Source organism: Neovison vison, chromosome 11 (assembly GCF_020171115.1).
Source record: "Neovison vison isolate M4711 chromosome 11, ASM_NN_V1, whole genome shotgun sequence".
Taxonomy (NCBI): Eukaryota; Metazoa; Chordata; class Mammalia; order Carnivora; family Mustelidae; genus Neogale; species Neogale vison.
In genome coordinates, this window is record NC_058101.1 from 36,002,846 (window position 1) to 36,027,882 (window position 25,037).

The window sequence follows — 25,037 nt, forward strand, 5'->3', positions numbered from 1 at the left end:
ACACCACATATTCTTTATCCACTCATTACTGATGGACACACGGGTTGCATCCTTATCTTAGTTATTGTAAATAATGCTGCAAGAAAACCAGGTGTATGTATCTTTTTGAATCAGTGTTGGTTTTCTTTGGGTTAATACCCAGTAGTGGAATTATTGGATCATATGATACTTCTATTTTTAATGTTTTGAAGAACCTCCACACTGTTTCCCACAGTGGCTACGCCAAGTTACATTCCCACAACACACAAGGGTTCCTTGCAAATTCATTTCTTTTTATTGCTAAATAATATTCCATTTATGGAACCACATTTGGTCTATCTGTTCACAGTTGATGGACACAGATTATTTCCAGGTTTTGGCTATTACAAATAAAGCTGCTAAGAACATTTGCATGCAAGTCCATATGTCGATAAATGTTTTCACTTCTCTTGAGTAGATACCTAGAAATAGAATTGCTGGGTCATATGGTAAATACATGTTAACTTTTTTTTTTTTTTAAAGATTTTATTTATTTATTTGACAGACAGAGATCACAAGCAGGTAGAGAGGCAGGCAGAAAGAGAGGAGGAAGCAGGCTCCCTGCTGAGCAGAGAGCCCGATGTGGGACTCGATCCCAGGACCCTGAGATCATGACCTGAGCCGAAGGCAGAGGCTTAATCCTCTGAGCCACCCAGGCGCCCTACATGTTAACTTTTATTTATTTATTTTAAAGATTTTATTTATTTATTTGACAGAGAGAAATCACAAGTAGACGGAGAGGCAGGCAGAGAGAGAGGAGGAAGCAGGCTCCCTGCTGAGCAGAGAGCCTGATGCGGGACTCGATCCCAGGACCCTGAGATCATGACCCGAGCCGAAGGCAGCGGCTCAACACACTGAGCCACCCAGGCGCCCATGTTAACTTTTTAAGCAACTGCCAAACTGTTTCCCAAGTAGCTGCATCATTTAATGTTCCCACCGGCAACATATGAGGGTTCCTGTTCCCCCACATTCTCACGAACAATTGTTATGATCTCCTTCTATTTTAGCCATTTAAATGGGTGGGAATGCTGTTTTACTTGGCAAATGCAAATGAGTAATAATTTTGAGAACATGTTCACATTTTGACAATGGAAGAGTCTCTAAACAAAAGTCACTATAAAAAAGGGTTTGTGGCATTTGGAAACTGAGAGCAGCTTGTTAACAGCAAAAAAGCCAAATTAAGACATAAGTCTCAGGACCTATGCCAGGGTATAAATTATGATATTAATTATTCCATATTTTTTCTATGCACACAAAGTATAGTTATACTTGTTACAGAAACCATAACTGAATAATGCACTGAGTTGGTTCATTATGATTGATCTTAATGTTTATATTAATTCCATTATATCTAATTACTTTAGTCCTTTCTAAATAAAAATAACTGTGAAAAATTACAGAAACTAAAGTCTTCGGAGACTTAACAGTTATTGCAATTTGAAGTAAAATAGATTCTTTTTTAAAAAAAATTTTATTTATTTACTTATTTGAGAGAGAGAGAGATTAAGAGAATGAGTGGGAGGAGGAGCAGAAGGAGAAACAGACTCCCGGTGAGAAGGGAGCCTGATGGAGGACTCAATCCCAGGACCCCGGGATCATGACCTGAGCAGAAGGCAGACACTTAACTGACTGAGCCACCCAGGCGCCCTGAAGTAAAGGATATTCTTAAACATGTTAACAGTCTCTATACATTATGAATAAATGAGATTAATCATATTTAAGTAGAGAGAGGAGAGTAATAGAAAGGAATATAAAGCCATTAATCCATATCAGATTAATCAAATAGAAAGTACCAGAAATAATTCAGAAAATCATTCAGAAGGTGATGAAAGAGAACTAAAAATTATAGACTCTTGGATACTCTGCCTTTTAGATGAACACGGTATCTTCTCTGCCATTAGATAATGACAAATTACTTAAATGAAGGCATTTAGAAAAAAGAAGAAACATTTTCAATGTGTACATTTTTATCTTCAGTCACATACTTAATCTCCATATGACTATTTCTCTAAAACTGCCCCCTCCAATACTACTTAAAGTAAAGGATAGAATGTGAATAATTTCTGAATTCTGTAGGCTTTAAAAATGTTTTGGTATCAAAAACATGTACATTAAAAGAACCGTAGAGGTAAATCCTGGCTCATTTTACATTTTTGACTTTCAGTAGAAAACAGTAATGGGAATTAAGCACAGAATAGTGAAGACCAAGATACTTAAAATACAAGCTAACCACTGGGACCTTTAAGAATTTAGGTGGTGGGGTGCCTGGGTGGCTCAGTGGGTTAAAGCCTCTGCTTTTGACTCAGGTCATGGTCCCAGCGTCCTGGGATCCAGACTTGAATCGAATCGGGCTCTCTGCTCAGCAGGGATCCTGCTTCCCTCTCTCTCTGCTTGCCTCTCTGCCTACTTGTGATCTCTGTCTGTCAAATAAATAAAATCTTTATTTAAAAAAAAAAATTTAGGTGGCAAAATATTTTAAGTAATGTATATCTGTCTTATCCACATTTAACATTCAATCAAATAGAAAAGCCTGTAATGCATTCAAAGGTAAAACAAAAAAACCACAAACATGTATCTTCTGGATTATTCAGAGTTTAAAAAAAAAAAGCCACCACAACCAACCACACTAAATGATCAGTTGGTAGAAGATGATAATTACATATATTATTTCTCAGGCCTTTTCAAGTATCTACTGTGGGAGACACTATAATAGATTTACTATATATTTAAGTTGCATCCTTTATAGCTTGACTGAACGGTGTTTCATATTAACAGATAAGAGTAAAAGTTCACTAAGGAAGGAACTATTTTGCAAAAGTGGATTCTTTTTAAAATTTTTATTTATCATTTTTAAGAATTTTAACATTCAGTGTTATGTTAGTTTCAGGTGTACAATACAGTGATTTTACAATTCTATACAGTACTCAGTGCTCATCGTGATAATAAGTGTATTCCTAATCCCCTTCACCTATTTACAAATATAAGTTCTTTAGGTAACTGGACCTGATGGCCAGTTCATATTACTCACTTATTATTTGATACCCACTGGACAGTTTAAATAATTGTCACATTTTCCTACCTTTTACAATAAAAATGTCCAGAATAAAACTCAATGTTTTATTGATTGGGGTCTACTTCTACACTTCATCACTTGACAACTATCATTTTGCAAAATTGCCTTTCACTTTTAGGAAAGAAAAAAAAAGCAAGGAAAGAAAAAACCAAACACTCCTACTAGTATCTCTAAGTGTCACAATAGTGCAACATGTTATTATCTTTGCAGAAAAGAAAAACATGGCTCAGAGAGGTTAAGTGACTTATTTGAATCATACAGGGAATGTGACATCAGTCACATGACATCGGTCCCCACTACTCAAACGTGAGTGTGCTTCAAATCCACTTACAGGCACATTATTTTTTTTTTAATTTCAGTTTCTTTTTTCAGTGTTCAAGTTCACAGCACTTGCAGGCATATTAAAGGCCAATCTGCTAGGCCCCACCACCAGAGGCTCAGATCCTATAGCTGTAGAATCTGTATATTAAATAACTTTCCAGGTGGTGCAAATCCTAGAGTTGGGAACCCCACTTTGAGAATAAATGGGCGAATCCAGAGGATCTTCTGTCCTTAACTGTCTTCTCTGTCGTATCTGTTGCTGTTAGAATTTCCTCCTCCTTGAACATGGAATCTTTTTTTAAGAGCACCCGAATTATTTAGGCAGAATTAACTACCACTAATTACTACTACCCGTGGTGCCCTTGTGTTCTCTTTGGGCCATGTCATTCTTTTTTTTTTTTTTTTTTTAAAGATTTTATTTATTTATTTGAGAGAGAGACAGTGAGAGAGAACATGAGCGAGGAGAAGGTCAGAGGGAGAAGCAGACTCCCCATGGAGCTGGGAGCCCGATGTGGGACTCGATCCCGGGACTCCAGGATCATGACCTAAGCCGAAGGCAGTCGTCCAACCAACTGAGCCACCCAGGCGCCCTGGGCCATGTCATTCTCTTCCTTTTGGCTGTGACAACCTAAACAAGAAATTTTCAAAACTTCCTAGGCTCTGAGAGGATTAAAGGTACCAAGAAGCTCTGGGAACATGATTCTTCCATTTCCTTCCCCTCTTGAAACAGAGCTCTTCCTCCGGTATTCTTTGCCTTATTTGATAGCACAAATCAGAATCATTCAGGATCCGGCTTTTTTTGTTACCCCACACCTTCCAATCGGTCATGACGGTGCATCACTTCTACTTCCTAAATAGCTCTTGAGCCTGGCAATTTCTCACTGCCCAAGAGCACCTAATTCACTTGTCTGAATCCAACAGTCTTCCTAATGGATTTCTACCTGGACCGCTCCAATCCAGTCTCTGCAACGCAGAGAATCTTCCTAAATAAAAGGATAATTTTATTATCCTTTTCCTATATCCTTATCCTATAATTTCCAGAGTATGACGTATTTGCTCAAGACTCCATAACCAGATACAATCTTCCTTAATGCTTAAAATTCCTGCTTAAAATCCTTTAGTGCTTCCTCACTGCTTCTGGGATAAAATACAAACTCCTGGCATCACTAGAGATTCTTTGTCTCTCCACACTGCCCATGTATGTCTACACTTGACCCAGGCAAGCTCTCTTCGAATTCCAGAGTATGATGTATTTGCTCAAGACTCCATAACCAGATACAACCTCCCGTCTCTCCTGGGCTCTCATGGCCCCTCTGTTGGGTAGCTACTCAGGATGGAGACCGAGGAACACTTGAGAAAGTTCTCCCAGCTTCCCCACCATGAGCCCAGGCAGGCTACTCCAGTTACTTTCATGTCATGTTCATATACCTATCACAGCCTTCCTCTCATTGTTTTGTCATCACAAATTTATTTTTTAATCTATTTCTTCCTCCACTTAATATACCTCCCCTGACCTAGCAATTTTACACAGAGTATGTTCAGGAGGCTGACTGGTTCAGTGAAAAAGGCACAGAACTTAACTTGGGTTCAAGTTCTCCCTCTGTCTTTTACTAGCTCTCCGAGGTTAGCCAAGAAACAAAGGCAAATAAAACTACAGTGCAGAAGGGCAGAAATTTAGAAAATTGTTTTTGGATCTTAAGTATATGGTTTTACTTTTTTGGTCTGTTACTTCCTTTGTACAACAGGTGTTAGGCTAAATGATCACCTTTCAACTCTAAGATCTTATGGTTGTGATCATCAGCTGTATCCTGGATAACAGAAATGCTGAATGTCTCTCGGAACCATGCAAATACAGTATCATAAATATATGAAACTGCAGGACTGAAGTCAGTCATCACGTTACTTAATCACACAGATTCTTTTCAAAGTCTACTAGGATTTTTCAGATTTTATTTGCTTTAACCTAGAAAAGGATAAAAAAGAAACATCTGCCAAGTACCCGTAAAACGTAACCTTCTTCTTAAATCTGATTTCAAGGGAAACGTTATACAGCATTATTCTTCCTGAATTGTCAACAGTTTATGCAACAGTTTATGCAACAGTTTCACTTCTATGAATTCACATAACATTCTACCTCTGAAGAGGATGTCTTTCTTCTAAAGCATCAGCACTTACTCTGTAAGGTAGAGAATGCACAGTAGCTTCTGCTAACAACCGCTGGAAATAATACATAATCCTCAAGATAAATACAAAGCAGATAAAATTTATGGCACTTGAACAATGAACATCTGCCCTGAGCAGTCACAGCTCATTCTTTCTTCACTTTCAAGGCCTCTTGCTCTATTCGAGCCTTCGAGCTAAACAGCAGAGTTAATTATCGATCAGCAGTCTCCCTGAACCATGGGGATACGTTTCCCGACCCTCCATGGATGCCTGAAACCATAAATAGCACTGAACCCCATATAAACCATGTTTTTGTTCCCTCTACATACGTCTCTATGATCAAGTTTAAGTTAAAAGTCAGACACAGTAAGAGAACAGCAAATAATAACAGGAGAGTGAAACTAATGGAAGTTATGAGAATGCAGTCTCTCTAAATATCTAATGGTATGGTACGCGCTTTCCTTCCTCTTGGGATGACCTGAGACGGTCAGACACCTACGGGATGAGATAAAGTGAGGCGAGTGACATAGGCCAGTGATGTATGGAAGGATCCTACTGACCTCCTGAATAGAGGTCGGGAGGACCATCGGCTTCCTGACCTTGGCTGACACCATGGAAGGCAAAACTGCAGAGAAGGGGGGACTGCTCTTCAGCCCAGGTAGAACTGTATAAAGGGGAAATTATGCATGCAAATGTGTTCAGACTGACTGCTTGAATACACTAACCAGGCAGCTTTCAATTCTAAAACAATGCTGATAATCCTACCATGATTATTTGTAGCACATTTGATAGTACAGAGCACTTTTCTCATCTTCATAATAATCCTGTGAGATGGTCAAAGAGGATATTATCTCCACCGGACAGATGAAGAGCCTGGGGTTTATGAATATGTCAAGACACAGAGTGTTAAGATGTCAGAGCTGGAACACTTACCATGCCTCAGTTTATAAATCACCAGAATCCAGCATTCAGTGGGTACTTAATAAACATGTAGCAAATGAATTAATCTAAATTAATTTAAATTTTCTGTCCACTGCTACTTTCACCCATGGCTTTACTAATTCTTCAATTGCTAGGATAGCAATTTTAAACTGAATCAAATAAAATTAAGAACCCCTAAGCGATCACGTTATAATGCAATTTAGGCAGCCAGAACTTCTGGGTCAAAAGCACAAGCAGAAATATTTTCTAGTTAAGTATCTTTTCACTTACACACTTCATAGGATATGTAAAAGAATCTTATCTGGTAGAAGAGCCAAAGGAAAAAAAAGGGAAAAAACCTATAGACATGTAATATTAACATGATTAGTATAAAATCAATACCCAAATATTGTTGAAATTAGGATACTAATTATAAAAAATCAAAAAACAGTTTACCTGCGGCGCGAGAAGAGGTAGCCTAATATAAGCCAAAAGTTTACTGAGATCTTTCCGTCTCTGTTCCAAATCATGACGGACCCAAGTAAGAAGAGCATTCAGTATTGTCTCCTCGTTAGGAATGTTCATGTCATCACTCGCCAAGAGCTTTGCAATTTCACTGGCTGGTAATAATACAAATTCCTGGTTTCGAATTACTTCCATGAAATGTTCCTAGAGGGGAAAAATTGCACATTTCAACAATATTGCTCCTTCTGTCCATCAGTTTGTTTAAGAGAAAATAAACATTTTTGGATTAGATGCTAAAACACAGTTTATACTTGAAAGCTTCCCTACAATAGCATTACTGTTACAGGAAAGAAGCACAGTATAAAATAACATTTAAGCTGCTATTATGTTGTTACACTGTAAGTCTCCATAGCAGTAGAATTAAATTTTATCATTTGGTACATTTTATGTTTTTAAAAGATTTATTTATTTAGTTATTTAAAATAATTTTTTTAAAGATTTTTATTTAATTATTTGACAGACAGAGATCACAAGTAGGCAGAGGAGATAGGCAGAGAGAGAGGAGGAAGCAGGCTCCCCGTGGAGCAGAGAGCCTGATGTGGGGTTCGATCCCAGGACCCTGAGATAATGACCTGAGCCAATATTGAAAACCGGCTGCTTAACTGACTGAGCCACGCAGGGGCCTCTACCATTTGCTACACTTTAAACATGGATCTGGGATTCTTAGGCTTTGCTTTACTCGAGATAGGGAATAGTTCTGGTAAGTCTTTTGAGAGGTAGAGGGTAGAAAAAAATGAATGAGACTCTGAGATGCAGGATAGTCTAACATCCAAGTTAGGTTACATTTGTGGTTGTAGAAGAATTTGGCTTATGTCCAGCCAGATCCCTGGGTGAGCTGGGAAGTTCTTTCTCTTATCCAGAAATGGCTGCCAGGTGGCTGGGTTTCCCAAGACCTACCTGGACCACAGAAGCCTTCTCAGACTGCCCAGGGAAGACTACATATCCTTAGGGCTATTCTGGCTCTGATTGGCCTTCAAGAGTGTTTTAATGTAATTCATGAGACCACCCAGGATTTTAGGTCTATTTTAAAAACTACAAATCTGATTTATGTATAACGTCTTTTTGGTCTCAGAGAAAAAGAGCCAAAGCAGAAGTGTTGACATCGAAGGCACTGGGACTCCAGAACCGTGGACTGAAGATAATTCAGTTGCAACTACACACTAGAATCAGGCTCCTTTTAATTTGAAATGGAAACAGAAATGACTTCAGCTGGGAGATAATGACCTTTACTAGGATATTATGCTGAACAGCCTGAAGAGATGGGAAATTTACTATCTGGTGTGCAAAGTTACAAGTCTTAATGCATGGACTGTTTACTTAGCTATAATATAAATGCAAATGCTACGCATATTGTCCCTTAATGTTTTTCTTACACTTCCTAGTGTGCTGGGGCTGTCTCAGCAAACATGGTTTTAGTGAAATAGGTAGGGCCATTGAAATTAGATCCAGAGATAAGGATTACCAGCAACCATCTTCTATATTAAAATGAGAATTATAGGTTCCATATAGCTTGCAGTAACCCAAATTAGGTACTGATCTAAAATCTATCTTGGGTTGACATTCCTTTCTTAGCAATTCTTAACAGGAAACCATGCATGAATAATAAACTAAATTCAATTGCTTCAATTCATCATGATTTGTTAAAGATGCCCAAATGTATCTATTTTAAATGACGGATTATCATTTTCAGAAATATATTTTAATAAAACCTCGATGTTGGCTTCATGCAAACCGTTCTACTCAATTGTATACTGATATTATAAAACGAGCTGGTAACACATTGTAAGAGCTATAAAAATGTTGAAGTTCTCAACCCAGTCATCCTACTAGCAGTTTAATCCTTAATAAATAATTCACAAGCGGAAAAAGAAAGCTGATGCTTCTCTAATGATGCTTCTCTGTATTATTATTTATAATAGTACAAAATGGGAATTAGCCTAAAGGTCCAGCTATAGGGGGCTGTAATTCAATGGGCTATTAAGCAGACATTAAAAATTTCAAAAACAAAGATCACATAGATACATGGAAATAGATTTATTACATAACGTTAGGCAAGATTCTCAAGAAATCAAAGTAATACACACTTCTAATTGCTCAAAGGTAGAGTACAGGAGAATCAACATTTAAGGCATACTGACAGAACTTTTGCGTTGCTTTCAAATGGTATTAATGGCATTACCAATGCCATGGTATTAGCTCATCAAGGAGAAAAAGACCATTACATATATTATTATTTATTTGTTGATTTTCTATTTCAGAACCATGCCCCTTCCATTTTAGGACAATTCACTTTAAGTGAAAAATCGAGGCTCAACAACTTACAGAAAGACTACTGACCTCAAGGTTAAACACAAAGTGCTTTTCAAAAGTATTATTTGGTTTTATAGCAGGTATTTTAGCAAAGTTCAGTGTTTTTTCTAGGTCGAGAAACAAAATTCAAAAAATTTAAAATTAAGTGCCTATATTTATTTCACAAATCCATACTGCCATTAAATACTTGTAATGACACACCCAGTGTTAGGTTTTGGTAGAGGTTAAAGGACTTGTGCCAGGTCACATTCAGTGGCAGTCAGAGTGAGAACAAGTTTCCAGATTTCGGGATTACAAGGAAGAACTCCTCATCCTGTCCCACCTGTGTTCCTAGAGGTGGAGTGAACATTCCTAGTGCGTGTACCATTTACTGATTGTGACAACTGAATTCACTATGTGGCATGATGCTTACTTCAGATTTTTAAAAAAGATTTTATTTATTTATTTGACAGGGAGAGATCACAAGTAGGCAGAGAGGCAGGCAGAGAGAGAGAGAGAGAGAGGGAAGCAGACTCCCTGCTTCAGCAGAGAGCCCAATGTGGGGCTTGATCCCAGGACCCTGAGATCATGACCTGAGCCGAAGACAGTGGCTTAACCCACTGAGCCACCCAGGCACTCCTTACTTCGGATTTTAAATCTATTCTGTGTCGTTGTGATGAGCACAGGGTAACGTACGGAACTGTTGTGTCACTATATTGCACACCTGAAACTAATATAACACTGTATTACTAACTAGCATTAAAATAAAAACTTAAACAAAATCTATTTTGTGATATAAATAGCTATACCTTACCAAACACTTGCTAGCAAACATCCTTTCTCCATTTGGAATTAGCTTTCAAGCAAATGAAATTACTGAGGGATTTATTTAAATTGAAGATTGAATTTTGCTATACATTTTCATTGAGTTCCCATAGCAACAATTGAAATCAGACAGTCTGTCTCTAAATGACTTACTGTTATTAGAATTAAATTTCACCTCTCTGTTGAAACTGAATGGCAAATAATAGCCCTGAGGGGAAAAAAAACACAAAAGTACCCAACTAATTGGCTATGAAAATAGCTTTAAAAACATTGAGCTGAATCGATAATATTGTAATAACTCTGTATGGTTACAGAAAGTAACTGCACTTATCATGGTAGGCACCGCATAATGTATAGAATTGTCGAGTCACTATGTTGTACACCTGAAACTAAAATAACACTGCATGCCAGCTTTAATTAAGAAGAAAAAGAGCTAATTTAAATTTAATTTATGTCTAAGCAGCCACTGTGCCTCTAGTATAAACAACGGGCTGACCTAAATGCATAGAAATGTTTTCATGTGAATCAAACTCTTTCCTAGGAAAGAGATACTATTTAAATGATGGAATGATTATGAAAGAAAAGGAACCCAATTTTATTTATAGTTATCTTATTTCCCAGATTATTTGAACCCGAGGTTTAAGGTCAAAATGAGAAATTTGCAAGGAAACGATAAAAGACGGAGGTGGGGAAAAAATTTTTCCAATTTCCAGAAAATGCAAGATCTGTATAGCATTGCCTTGTCACACAATCTCTATGACTGTTATAAACAAGAAACACTGGGCGTCTGGGTGGCTAAAAGGGTTAAGCCTCTGCCTTCGGCTCAGGTCATGATCTCAGGGTTCTGGGAATGAACCCCACATTGGGCTCTCTGCTCAGAGGGGAGCCTGCTTCCCTCTCTGTCTCTGTCTGCCTCTCTGCCTACTTGTGATCTCTGTCTGTCAAATAAATAAATAAAAATCTTAAAAATAAAAATACACAAGAAACATTCCTGAGAAGTGACGATACCGCAGAGGGCATTACGAATCATAAAGGTCGCCCTGTGGTCTGAGTGCTTTTGTTCACTCCCATCAATCCCAGTTGTGTTGAACAGAGTAAATCCGTGCGGTGATGGGACAATGCTAAGGATATCATTTATTGATTGGATATGCTATGGGTCAATCACTATTTTAAGTGCTACACTCCCATGAACTCATTTAATCCTCACATCAAGCTTATGAAGTAGGTAGAATTATTCTTCCCAATAGTCGTAAACCTCTGTCCTTATAATTGTTCCAAAATCTCTATTTCTGTAGTGAAAGATTCCTGAAGTATTTGTCAATCCTTTCACAGACAAGCCAACTCCATGGAAGGATGGAAAAGGTAGACAAAAACATCTCCAGGTTGATAAAAATCAGTAACATGGATAACTAGTGTGTGCATATTCTTTCTTCTCTTAGGAGGTGTCCTGGCCTAATTGCAGGAGACAAAACAACAGTTCCCAGTCTTGGCCCAGCTATGAAGGCTTAACGCCATGGTGGGACAAGATGGTCATTCCTTAAAAATCCAATATCCTCCCTTCTCCAAATCCCTGTACTGTGAAGACTGTGGGGCCTGGTCCTAACAATATGCCCTCGACATGCCCTTCCTTTCTTGCTGTCCTAGATCAGTCTGTATCCATTATCCTCCAGTGTCTGAACAAGAACCTCCTCTGTAATTTATTTTGAGCACACAATTTGCTACAATTCATACCCACATTTTTCCACACAGCTAAAAATGCTTCTTACATATAATCAGATCTACCTTTAATAAAAAGCCATCTGTACCATCATCTGTACTACACCAATTACCCCCCACCCCATCGCCGTCACCAATTTCCATCTGTGAGTATGCGGGCAATTCTGAAATTCATCCAACTGCTACAGAGGAAAATGTCAGGGAAACCCTGCTTTAAAGTGCAGCAGATCTGAAAATCTTGATTAGAACAGTCCCAGGCCACTGCTCTGTTTCTTAGCGACTGTAATAACTTCAGGCTTGACTCACATATCCAGGAGAAATAGGACCTGGTGTTTCCCCTTGTAACTCAATGACAATAACACGCAGTAGACCGTGAACCTGAACCTCAGGACGTGTGGCAGAGCCAGGGGAAAACATCACCATGTAGGTAAGTCTGCAACAAGAAGCAATGAGGTCAAGAGCACATGCCCTTCTGCGTCTCAGGAAATACATACCATGGTGTAATTGTGAGCCACTTTATGCAAATCTGTACAACCCTGGGCATCAGCAAAAGAACGGATTCCAAGACAGTTGGATGGGTGAAGCTGCTTCATTAAAAACTTACAGCAAGCTTCCACAACCTGTGAAAGCTGAAGGAGGCAAGCTGTAGACAGCAGGCACTCAATATTATCTTCTTTTAATTCAAGGCGGCCTAAATGATGAAGAGAAATTCCATTAACCATAGAACTATATTAACTATAATTTATAACACAATCAGTGTTAACAGTAATAATTCTAAACAAGAGCTCTATAAATGAATTCTAGATGGTTTTAGATAGTCCAAAGAGAAAAAAGAAAAGTACTTACTATGAAAAAACCCTTTAGCTCTTTGTGACTTCTATTAAAATAAAAAAACAAATGGCTTCTTTTCAGAATTTTTAAATGATGCTTTAATTAAGTGGCATACCTATTAAATATAATGCTCAAATTTTAAATGCAATAACTTAAAAAGATTACATTATTCATCTAATTATTATACTTTTCTTGTAAAAAAAATAATTTTTTTTAACATATAATGTATTACTTGCCCCAGGGGTACAGGTCTGTGAATCATTAGGCTTACACATTTCACAGCGCTAACCATTACACATATACTAACAATTAAAAATGCCAATCACAGGTTTAATTATGACCACCATTTTAAAGATTCTAATATAGAGATTTTTAACCTTTTATAAAGGTATCATCAGCAGTGGTGATTCCAACAGCAGGATTCACTGTTAGTTTTGCCAGGCTTTCCTAAAAGCAGAAACCTGAAATCTCATAGTGCAACATAATTTTAAGATTATTATAATTTTAGATTTACATTTTCAGTTTTATTACCTGTATATGCATACTGAATCAAGGACCATAGGGAATTCGGTTCAACACCTTCCATTTTTATTTCTTCTTGTCTTGCTTCCCTGACATCATTAGTAAACATGGCAGCAAAATAATCTGAGACAGAGGAGAGCACCAATCTGAGAACATACCAGAAGAAAAAAAAAAATCAGTGACCACATTAAAGTTGATGGTCATTAATAAATGCTGCTGCTTTCTCCTCTCTCTTTCTTTCTTTCTTTTTTTTTTTTTTTTTAATTTGTTACCCACAGAAAGTGTGCGGTACCGGGAAATGCCTTTTAAATTTGACAAATTGCTTTATGCTCTAGTTCTTTCCTTGGAATAATAAATTACCATTACTGAACACTTTCTGCTGAGGTCAATGATTTACCCATTCATTACTCAAATATCACTTCATAACATTCAGACGAAAAGCTAAAGGCCACAGCACGAAACGGACTATAAAAAAAAAAAAAAGGAAAAAAATATAAAGGTTACTTTCTGTTTATCACTTTTGGAAATAACCTAAGTGCTTTTCTTTTTAAATTTAATTGTAGAAGTAACAGATATATGGGAGAAATAAAAATAGGTTATAAATATGTTATTTTGAAATGTGCTTTTTTTTTTTTTATTTGACATCTTGGAGATCTACCCATGTCAGCACATGTATATTGATTCACTTTATTTCTTTTTTTTAATTTTAAGAAACAGAAACAGATCATTACTGAAGCTTCCTCCATGTTCTTCTCTGCTTTCATTGTCCTCTCCCCTCCAGGAGTGCACTGCTGTGTCCTAGGTTTGCCGGACAGCTCTCCAAAATGCTGTGCCAAGTTAGACCCCCACTGGGCACCGTATGAGAGAACATTTTCCCACAACAGTGTCAGATGTTAAAATTTCTGGCCATCAGAAAGGTGTTAAATGGGATCTTACTGTTGTTTTAATTTTCATTCCCCTGATTGCTAGTGAGACTGAAGATTTTTTCAAACGGTTATTGGCCATTCAGGTTTCTTCTGAGAATTGCCCATTTATTCACTCACTAAAGACATTCACACCTAATAAGGACCGGGCACTTGAGTCATTGGTATAAATAAGAGATAAAAGATCCCTTCTCTCAGGGAGTCTTACATTCTGGAGGGAAGGGAGATAATTAACAGCAGAAGTAAATTCTAGAGTACATTAAAGAGTGAGGACGGCTAAGAGAAAAAAGTAGGATAAGGGCAAATGGGGAGTAGGCAAGGGATTTAAATAAGTGGTCTGACTGGAAAGTGGCATTTGGGCAAAGAATTAGTCATACAGGTAGGTGGGAACAGCATTTGGGCAGAAGGAACAGCCAGTGCAAAACCCCAAAAGCAGGAGCAGCAGGCCTGGCACATACGAGGATCATGGGAGCCGTGCAGCTCAAGTCAAGTACACAAGGACAGAATGTCAGAAGGCAATGGCCACCACATGGTCCACTGGGCTTTCACAGTGATATGAGGAGTCACTGAAAAGTTAGATCACAGGAGTGACTGGATCTGAGTTCCATTTCAAAGGATCCCTCAGGTAGCTGTGCAGCAAACAGAATGTAGGGGGAAAGAGTGAAAGCACGGAGACCAGTTGGCAGTTTCTGGCACTGACTGAGACTCTGAGAGTTTACACATGCGTGGAAGGGAAGCTAATGAGCTCTGTTTTGGAAAAATGGAATTTTAGCTATCTCTGCGGTGCACAGGTTGAAGTATCTTTTCTAGTAAACCCATGCTCATAACACAGACTTTTTGTTACAGTATCTAGCAGCATCTCAATAAACATATGCCCATTGAATCATTGGAAACTAAAACCAAGCCCATTTTTCCTAATGATTTCACTTCCACTTTGGAAGGCTTAAGAAAACCTTTGAGACAGAGTATTAATTAGCTTTAAAAAGCATTAAGAAAAGTCATAACAGTGATTAACATGGAACAACTGAACATGGGATTATCAAAGGAAACATAATGAATTGTTCTTTATTAAACACCTCTCTTTTCTTATTTCAAAAACAGAACATCATTTGTGTCAAAGGTTTTTGTTCCCTAACATCACTGCTTTTCCTATTTCTTGGAAGTCAGCAAATAGAAGCCAGGATAGGTGCTGCTATTTTAAGACTCTTCTGTTTTTGCTATTTCATTTTACCGGCTTTTTTTGCTTCTAAATACTCAGAGCTTTAATTTCTGTTGAGTTTACTTATTTAATAGGTAGAATTTAGGAGAAAAGCTGCTCATAGGAGCTAAAATCTTTGTCGAACAATACTGACTGATCTAAGGCTAGTGTGTTTTGTTTCTGAGTTTTTGCAGAAGCAAAGTAACCCCTGAGGGTCACTTAATGGGTGGCTCAGTGGGTTAAAACCTCTGCCTTTAACTCAGGTCATGATTCCAGCATCCTGGGATCAAGCCCCGAATCAGGCTCTCTGCTTGGTGGGGGTCTGCTTCCCTTCCTCTCTTGCTGGCTGCCTCTCTGCCTACTTGTGATCTCTGTCAGATGAATAAATAAAATCTTAAAAAAATAATAATTTCACATGCACTGTTTTCTTTGCAGAAATCCCATGAAAGATGCCCCTTCCCAAAAGTTAGTTGGAACAAATGATCTCAACATGCACAACTAAATTAGTAAGGAAATATTTCTCACATACAGGGGTTTAGAAAATAATTACCTATGAGCTGGAATTCTGCGATCACCAGCAATTAGAATTACATCACACAACTGTTTATGTCTCAAATAGTTTTCCATCTTTTTAAATGTTTGCTCAGCATGATTAAGGGCTTGGAAAAATTCATCTGATGAGCATGGCTCCATAGTATGGCAGGACGATAACGTCTGACTACTGTTGGAAGTCCTGAAAAGAAAGAGAACATACCTTTTGAAATGTTACTATGACACTGAAGAGATCTTCTCTATCAAGTTCTTTAAAAACCTTTAAGTGTGATAGAAGTCATCAATGCTACCAGTCAAGAGTAATGTGTAATCATCATCATTTTTTGTCTTTTAAATTCAATGATGGCTCAAATCATACATGTGTCACTCACACTGTGAGTGAATGTGACATCTGGTAGTTAATAACCATACCTACTCTTTGAGGTGTCTGTTTTTGAGATCTTTTCATTGGTCAACATACCTTCCCTGTTGAAAAAGAGCCAAGCTATATTCATAACGAGAGCGTATCTCCTAACATTATATTTAAGGGTATAAGAGATCATTTTTTGAAAGCAGGAAGGCAATTAACCTGTTTTAGTGACATAAATCCAAGCCATCCTTTACTTAAAAATAGGTGATGGGGCACCTGGGTGGCTCAGTGGGTTGAGCCGCTGCCTTTGGCTCAGGTCGTGATCTCAGGGTCCTGGGATTGAGTCCCGCATCGGGCTCTCTGCTCGGCGGGGAGCCTGCTTCCTCCTCTCTCTCTCTATCTCTGCCTGCCTCTATGCCTGCTTGTGATCTCTCTCTGTCAAATAAATAAATAAAAATCTTTTAAAAAAATAGGTGATAGTCCACAGTTCATGTACAGGGTAATGGTTTAGGATATTAAACACAGTTGACCTTTGACCAACATGGGCTTGAATTGTGGGGGTCCACTTATACATGGATTTTTTCTTCCTCATATTAGTCTTTACAACATTTTCCTTATTCTAGCTTACTTTAAGAATATAGTATATGGGGCATTTGGTGGCTCAGTGGGTTAAAGCCTCTGCTTTCGGCTCAGGTCACAGTCTCAGGGTCCTGGGATTGAGCCCTGCATTGGGCTCTCTGCTCAGCAGGGAGCCTGCTTCCTCCTCTCTCTCTCTGCCTGCCTCTCTGCCTACTTGTGATCTCTGTCTGTCAAATAAATAAATAAGATATTAAAAAAAAATTCTAGACAAATGTCTCCTGCTGTGTGGCTGCCCCTTTGCTGGGTGTTAAGAGAGCAAGAATCTTTTCGGTTTCCATGGGACAGAGATCACATCTCTATCCATGACTAATCGGAATGCTTTTAATACTATGACTCCTTTACAATGCTAATATTTTCTAATTATTTCTTTTCCTATCATGTACTTTGGTTTGGGGAGTTGATTTGGAGAGGTACGTATGGTGTAGTGATCAAGACCATTCTAGGAAAATTCTAGAACTGTGCTGTCCAATACAGTAACACTAGCCTCATGGTGCTATTCTAGTTTAATTATGATTAAATGAAAAACTCAGTTCTTTAGTTAGAATGGTCATATTTCAAAAAGTCAATAACTTCAGGGGGATAATGGCTGTCAAAATGAATGGTGCAGGGGCACCTGGGTGGCTCAGTGATTAAGCATCTGCCTTCGGCTCAGATCATGATCCCAGGGTCCTGGGACAGAGCCCCACATCGGACTCCCTGCTTGGTGGGAAGCCTGCTTTCACTCTCCCACTCCCCCTGCTCGTGTTCCTACTCTCACTGTCTCTCTTTGTCAAATAAATAAATAAAATCTTAAAATAAAAAAAACTTAAAAAAAAAAAAGAATTGTGTAGATATAGGACATTTCTGTCAATGCAGAAAGTTCTATTAACTTTTTCAATAGCAAAACAGGCATAAGTAATACACAGTATTTTCTTTAAAGGATCCCTCATGAAAGACCATTAAATGAAATGATGAATGGATAGCCCTAGCACAGAAGAAGTACAGAATCAAGGTAAGCTACTGTTAATAGAACCTCTGGTTTAAATGGAAAATGGAAAGGCCTGTCTCTTGTTTTTATATAATGCTGTTTGACTGGCTGGTCGGCTGTCTTTAAAAAAAAAAAAAACAACTCCCAGCATTATCAATTTTATAACTAAATCTCTTATTTCCTAATTAAAATGGTCTTTAGGAAACTTGATAGACTCAAAACCCATAATAGAGATATTTGGGAATAGGCCACTTACAGAGCACTTAATATGTATTTCCTGGAGATCCTACTCAGTCTTTTACATGATAACAGAAGATCTATAACATCTCTGTTTCATTTTATTTATATGATGTAACTAGGATGGTAAATCATTAAAACCATTCATAACAGATGTTCACTGTAGAGAACTATGCATGGCTGGCTATTTCTGGGCTACAAAGAAACATTTAATTTTTAGTCCACTGTTCCTCGGCAGTAGGCAATGAACTTGTAAGTCAGAAAAACGCCTAAACATAGAAAAGAGGCAAGTATCAAACAGAACCAAGTCATCAACTATTTACAGAATAACTCCTAATATGCAGTACTGCCCCAGTTGTTAGAAACCGGGGGACGCAAAGGAAGAGAGGATCCTTCTAGGAAGGAATGTAAAGAGTCAAGTTTCATGAACTGGAAAAAAAAAAAAATTAAATAGCAACACTGCCCCGCCCTTGCAATTCCTCAGTCTTCACACATGTGCACACTCGCAAATGCACGTACAAGATAAGTTCCAGGACCACTGGTACCACTAAGTGGTAAAAACCACTTGGATTCTTCCCTTTTGTCATCAGAATTTGCATTAGACTTTCTTCATGGAGTGATTTTTCAAAATAAGTTCTAAAAATCACCTCCTAAGAATTACACTGTTTGTAGATTAGCGGCAAAAACAAAGCTGCGTTGAAAGGCTAGCTGGTCTGTGTGGCCGGCTCCCTTGGTAAGTGATATATTCCCAGCTACCTGCCTCAGAGCTTCGGGCCTTCAGAATTCATGCTTTTGCAAAAGTGCAAGTTACTGGATCATGAATTTTGGCATCCTCTACAAATATTCAAAACCACAAATGTAAAATAAGAATGCAAATTGCTCGGTATAGACGAGCCGTCTCTAAATCTTTTTTATGCATATCCTTTCCGGTATCTTTTTAAACATGTGCCTAAATGCATGGACATTTACTAATTTATAAAGAATATACAGACACCATTGTACAGTTACTATTTATATTCTAAAACATAGGAAAAAAGAGAGCTTGAAACAGTAAGATAAAGGAATGTAGTCAATAATATGGTAACAACTTTGTTCGGTGACAGATGGTAGCGAGATTTATCGTGGTGATTACTTCATAATGTATGTAAATGATCGCAGTTGTATACCTGAAACTAACATGGCGTTCCAACTACCTAGCAATAAAAAAGCATAAGACAAAATGTAAATAGAACTCTATTTTTACCATCTCTCCAGCTGATCACTGTGTACATCCCCAACTGGAGAGTAATTGCTATTGGAATACAGAGAAGGGGAAGATCAATATGAACTACTGTCTGGAAAGGCAACAAGTAGCAGATGAGATCTGAAATGCGCCTTGGAATTAAGTGGGTGAGGAAGAAGATTCGGGGTGTCTCCTTTAAAGCGGGGAACAAGTTAGGTATATAAGGAGAAATGACAAGAAGAAAGGAAAGAGAATACCTTCACCTCCTCCCTTCTTAAGACATAGATTTTTGATTTCAGAATTTAAAGGCCTGGGCGCCTGGGTGGCTCAGTGGGTTAAGCCACTGCCTTCGGCTCAGGTCATGGTCTCAGGGTCCTGAGATCGAGTCCCGCATCGGGCTATCTGCTCAGCAGGGAGCCTGCTTCCCTCTCTCTCTCTCTGCCTGCCTCTCCGACTACTTGTGATTTCTCTCTGTCAAATAAATAAAATCTTTAAAAAAAAAAAAGAATTTAAAGGCTTTTTTCCTGGCACCTTGACCAGAATATCTACAGTGAAGATAATTAAATGTTTATAAGAATCAAATTTTATTAAATAATAACCAGTATGAATGGGAAGGGCCAGCGGACACTTTTATACAATGGTGCTGAGAATTAAAATATAGTAATGTTCCTAAAGTCACTTTGAGAATACAAATCAAACACCCTAAAAATGCAAAAATCCTTGGGACTTTATCCAAAGGGAACAATCACCTGTGGTATATAGACCTTACCACATTGCAGATTGTTTCTAACAGGAAAATATTGGAAATAATCTAAATTCCAAAAGGAAAAAGAACATTGGTTAAACAGAAGGTTTTTCTGTGCATGGGTTGGGTGGAGGTTGGGTGACTTAGTCATCTAAAAAGATAGAACAGCTAATGACATGGAAAACTGTTTTAGTGGACACTGTTTTTGCCTATCCAGACCCATTTCTACCTTTTGGGAAACCACACATTCCCCAGCGTGTGGGCAGAGAAGAATCTTCTCCCAGGCAAAAATGAACAAGCTCATTAAAGTTATCCTATCTCTGGGCAATTCTGATTGGTTTGAGTGAACCCATGATGTAAACAAGGCCAGTCAGAGTCAATTTCAAGATGTGGGCTGGCACTCCTGGAAGAGTCACTCTCTTTCCATTGGGGTTGCTAAGCTGATAAAAGGAAACCTAAGGGGTGCCTGGGTGGCTCAGTGGGTTCAAGCCTCTGCCTTCAGCTCAGGTCATGATCTCAGAGTCCTGGGATCCAGCCCCACATCTGGGCTTTCTGCTCAGCAGGGAGCCTGATTCCCCCTCTCTTTGTCTGCCTCTCTGCCTACTAGTAATCTCTCTCTCTCTGTTGAATAAATAAATAAAATCTTAAAAAAAAAAAAAGTAAACCTAAGTGGCTTTTGCTACCACACTAAGAACCTGCCCAAGAAAACGCCATCACAAAGGAAAACAGAATCTAGATAGGGAAAATGATCAATTTCTGGTGTTGTTTGAGTATCTGGTTTCAGTCATGGATAGAGCTAAGTTCTATCCTTGGGCATTTTATTTATTTATACAAACCAAAAAAATTCTAGTTTTTGCTTAAGTCAGTTTGAGTTGGGCTCCTGTCTTTTGTGACAAAACAAGACTTGATTTTAGTATTTATATTAGGGCAAAAAAAGTGGTTTACAGGATGCCAGGGTGGCTCAGCCATTAAGCATCTGCCTTAAGCTCCGGTCATGATCCCAGGGTCCTGGGATGGAGGCCCACATCGGGCTCCCTCCTCATCGGGAAGCCTGCTTCTCCTCCCTTTTCCCTGGCTTGAGCTCCCTCTCTTGCTGTCTCTCTCTCTCTGTCAAAGAAATAAATAAAATCTTAAAAAAAAAAAAAAGGTGGTTTACAAAATAATATCTACAGGAAGGTTCATATTTTCACTCTCAAAATACACATTTTTTTACACATGTATAGAAAATATACTGAAAGGGCATTTCCCCAAATTGTTATTGGCTGTTATTTTGGGGTGGGAGCATAATTAGTAATTTTTTATATTTCTCTTTTTACTTATCTCTATTTTCCAATGTCTCTATGGTAAAAATATTACATAATATGGGAAAAAAGCTAATTAAAAAATTCGATCTGAAGAATCCTGTTTAGCTGTCTTCACCTTTGCATCTGTTGATTCTAACTCCTAAATCATTCTTTCCTTCTATGGCAGTAAGGAGTTTTGCTGGACACATGGCTATACTCAGAGAAGATAACAGTTTGGAGCCTCCCTTCCAACTAGTTGTGGCCATCTGTCTCGGTCTGCAACAACAGAATGGTGTTATCAGCAGAAATGATACATGCAACTTGTGTTGTTGGCTTAATGTCCTCCCTTTTCTTTTGCGGGTCCCTTCTGTGGGCTAGAATGCAGAGGGGGTTGATGAGTAAGCTGGCTTTGAACATAAAAAAGAGATAATACCCTACAGGACGGAGAAACGGTATGGAAGAAATCTGGGTCACTGAGTGAACTTAAGAAACAGCTCTACCTATCTGCCCTGAGCCACCTTCCATCTGTTAGGAGACAGAGAAATAAACTTCTATTTTATTTGAGCCACTGTATTTCGGAATCTCTTACTATATCATCTTAGCCTACTCCTTACTGATTGGCTCCCTAAAGTTAAATGACCAAATTCTATGGCTATGTGCACATGGGGTTGCGTGTGTTGATTGTTTTCATGCCTAATATATCTAATATTAAAAATATAAAGCCTCACATTCTAGTTCCAAATGGATGAAAATGAAATAGAAACAGTAAATGGATAAAGGCAGGTTCATCTGCCTTGCAAATCCGGAGGTGTAAAGGCCAGTTGTGCAACTGAAGTGCCTATCCTTTGTCCTAGGCTGATCCTGCAGCTTTCCTGGCAGTTCTGAGAACTAACAGGATTCCCATACATGCCTATTCTGTTTCAATCAGCCAGTCAATTTCATTTGCTTAAAGCCCAGAAAGCAGAATGGTACAGCAGACAGAGGGTTCATGAGCTCCTTGAACTCTGTACAGAAAACTTAACACTCACATGTGCACACACATTCACGCACACACCTGCACGTGTGTGCACAAAGTGTCATGTGGGAAGAAGTTCCATTGTTTATGTCAAAGGAATTCATGCTCTGACTTGGGCATATACGTGTCAGGGAGGACGAAATAGATGCTCCCCAAATCCAAGTATGGTACAGTTGAACTTCTCTGCCATCTCTGAAAACAGAATTTGTGGAAATGTCGAGGATTTATTTTCGGACTGCACCAGAATTAATACACTGGTTCAAACCAGGAGAGGTAGAGACAGCGTAACGAGGGGCAAGAGAAAGGAGGTAGGACTTGAGAAAAGGAGAAGATAACTCCTTGTTGGGAGAAGAGAAGGACCTCAGAGCCTTCAAGAGGAGTCAAGGAATAGTGTCCACATCTGTAGTTGAAACAGAGGAACAAGGAACCAATTAATACGGCCAGACAGATGACTGTGGGTGAAGCACTGTGGCCCTATTAAGAGGCTATACCTGTAAACAGGCCAGGGTTGGCATTTTTAAGAACCAGGCTAAGAAAATGAGCTGAGAAGAGAAGGTGAAAGTGATTAGAATGAATCATTAACTATTAGGTTAACCCAAGTTGAACTTGGTGATGAAAGAGTCACGGACAGCTGAAATAGTCACACACAGATTAGGCTGTGAGCACGAAATCTACATCTTAATTGTTTGGGCTCAAAATGCAGCTCCTTCCAAGTGATCAAGGTCAATATCAACAGTGATAATTCAGATTGATAGTACAGAGCCTTGATATGATGTGATGAAAATGCACTTTGCCTTTGTGGTCTTAACCCCAGCCTAATCATGAGAAAAACATTAGATGAATCTCAGCTGAGTTAAGACATTCTACAAAACATCTGACCCTACTCCCCGAACTGCCAAGGTCATCACAAACACGGAAAGTCTGAGAAACTGTCACAATCCAGATGAGCCTGAGGAGACATGATAACTAAATGTAACATGGTGTTCTGGGCGGGATCCTACCACAGAGAAAGGGCATTAGGGGCGCCTGGGTGGCAGTCCTTAAGCGTCTGCCTTCAGCTCAGGTCACGATCCCAGAGTCCTGGGATCGAGCCCGCATCAGGCTCCCTATTTGGTGGGAAGCCTGCTTCTCCCTCTCTCAATCCCCCTACTTCTGTTCCCTCTCTTGCTGTATCTCTGTCAAATAAATTAATAAAATCTGTTAAAAATTAAGAAAAAAAGAAAAAGGACATTAGGCAGAAATTCAGAAAATCTGAATAAAGTATGAACTTTAGTTAATAATAATGTATCAATATTGTTTTATTAATAGTAACACATAAATCATACTAATATATTAAAAATAGGAGAAACTGGGTTTGGGGTATAAAGGAATTCACTATACTATTTTTCAATTTTCCTATAAATCTAAAACAGTTGTAAAAATACAAAGTTTATTTTTTAAAATGCAGTGTTATTTCACTTACGAACCTTGAGTAAATTACTTAGCCTTTCTGTTCCTCATTGACTCATCTATAAAATTAGAACAAGAACAGTGGCTATCTCAGAAATTTTTTGTGTAGACTAAATGAATTAAACTAAATGAATACTAAAATGCTTAAAACAGATACTAAGCACCCAGCTAGTATTAGCTGTTACCATTTTCGAATGTTTATATAGTAATATTTTACACATATTAACTAAAATGTGACATACAAATCTGACGTATAAAATATTAAACTCTAAATTTGTGAACAAAACTTGAAATAATGAAATTTCCCTCAATAGGTCAAGAATGGGCGCCTGGGTGGCTCAGTGGGCTAAAGCCTCTGCCTTCGGCTCAGGTCATGATCCTGTCAGGGTCCTGGGATCGAGCCCTGCATCAGGCTCTCTGCTCAGTGGGAAGCCTGCTTCCCCCCTCTCTCTGCCTGCCTCTCTGTCTACCTGTGATCTCTGTCAAATAAGTAAACAAAATCTTAAAAAAAAAAAAAATTACATAATTTCAAATTTCAAAGCTGGCAAGTCTAGTGAAATGTAAACTGTGTTCGTACCATCTATGGTCACATGGTGGGTCATAATGGAAACTCCGCTGGCCTTCATAAGAATTCATCCAGAATAGGGCACCTGGGTGACTCACTCATCAAGCGTCTGCCTTCTGCTGCTTGGGTCATGATCCCAGGGTCCTGAGATCAAGCCCCGCATCGGGCTCTCTGCTCAGTGGGAAGCCTGCTTTTCCCTCTCCCACTCCCCCTGCTTGTGTTCCCTCTCTTGCTGTTTCTCTGTCAAGTAAATTAATAAAATCTTGAAAAAAAAAAAAAAGAATTCATCCTGAATTATGGTCTTAGTAACTACTGCACACTGGCAACCCTGACTTAGGGCCTAAAATTCCTCACAGTGTGAAAAATAAGGGTTGTATTTCAACATCAAGGTAATGACTTAGATGATTCCCATCGAGAAAATGTTGGCTAGGCTACAGACCTAAGATCAAAGTTAAAATAGGAAAACTTTTATTAAAGATTTTATTTATTTAGGGAGAGCATGAGCAGGGTGGGGCAGAAGGAGGAGAGAGAGAATCCCAAGCAGACTTCATGCTCATTATAGAACCTAATGTGGGGCTCGATCTCCCAACCCTGAGATCATGACCTGAGCCGAAATCAAGAGCTGGATGCTCAACTGACTGAGCCACCCAAGTGCCCCCAAATAATGAACACTTTTATTTATTTTTTTT

The 25,037-nt window shown here is 38.6% G+C and overlaps 1 protein-coding gene across 5 annotated transcripts in view; it reads right to left on the reverse strand.

Moving 5' to 3' along the window:
• The window catches only part of KLHL5 (kelch like family member 5), an 87,970-nt gene that overhangs the window by 40,580 nt on the left and 22,353 nt on the right, over positions 1-25,037 (reverse strand). For all 5 annotated transcript variants that reach the window (XM_044224527.1, XM_044224525.1, XM_044224524.1 and 2 more), the window contains 4 exons: positions 15,876-16,058; positions 13,214-13,350; positions 12,346-12,542; positions 6,953-7,165 (listed from right to left, as the gene is read on the reverse strand). In XM_044224527.1, coding sequence (XP_044080462.1) covers positions 6,953-7,165; positions 12,346-12,542; positions 13,214-13,350; positions 15,876-16,058 — 730 coding nt within the window. The remainder of the gene's footprint in view (positions 1-6,952; positions 7,166-12,345; positions 12,543-13,213; positions 13,351-15,875; positions 16,059-25,037) is intronic.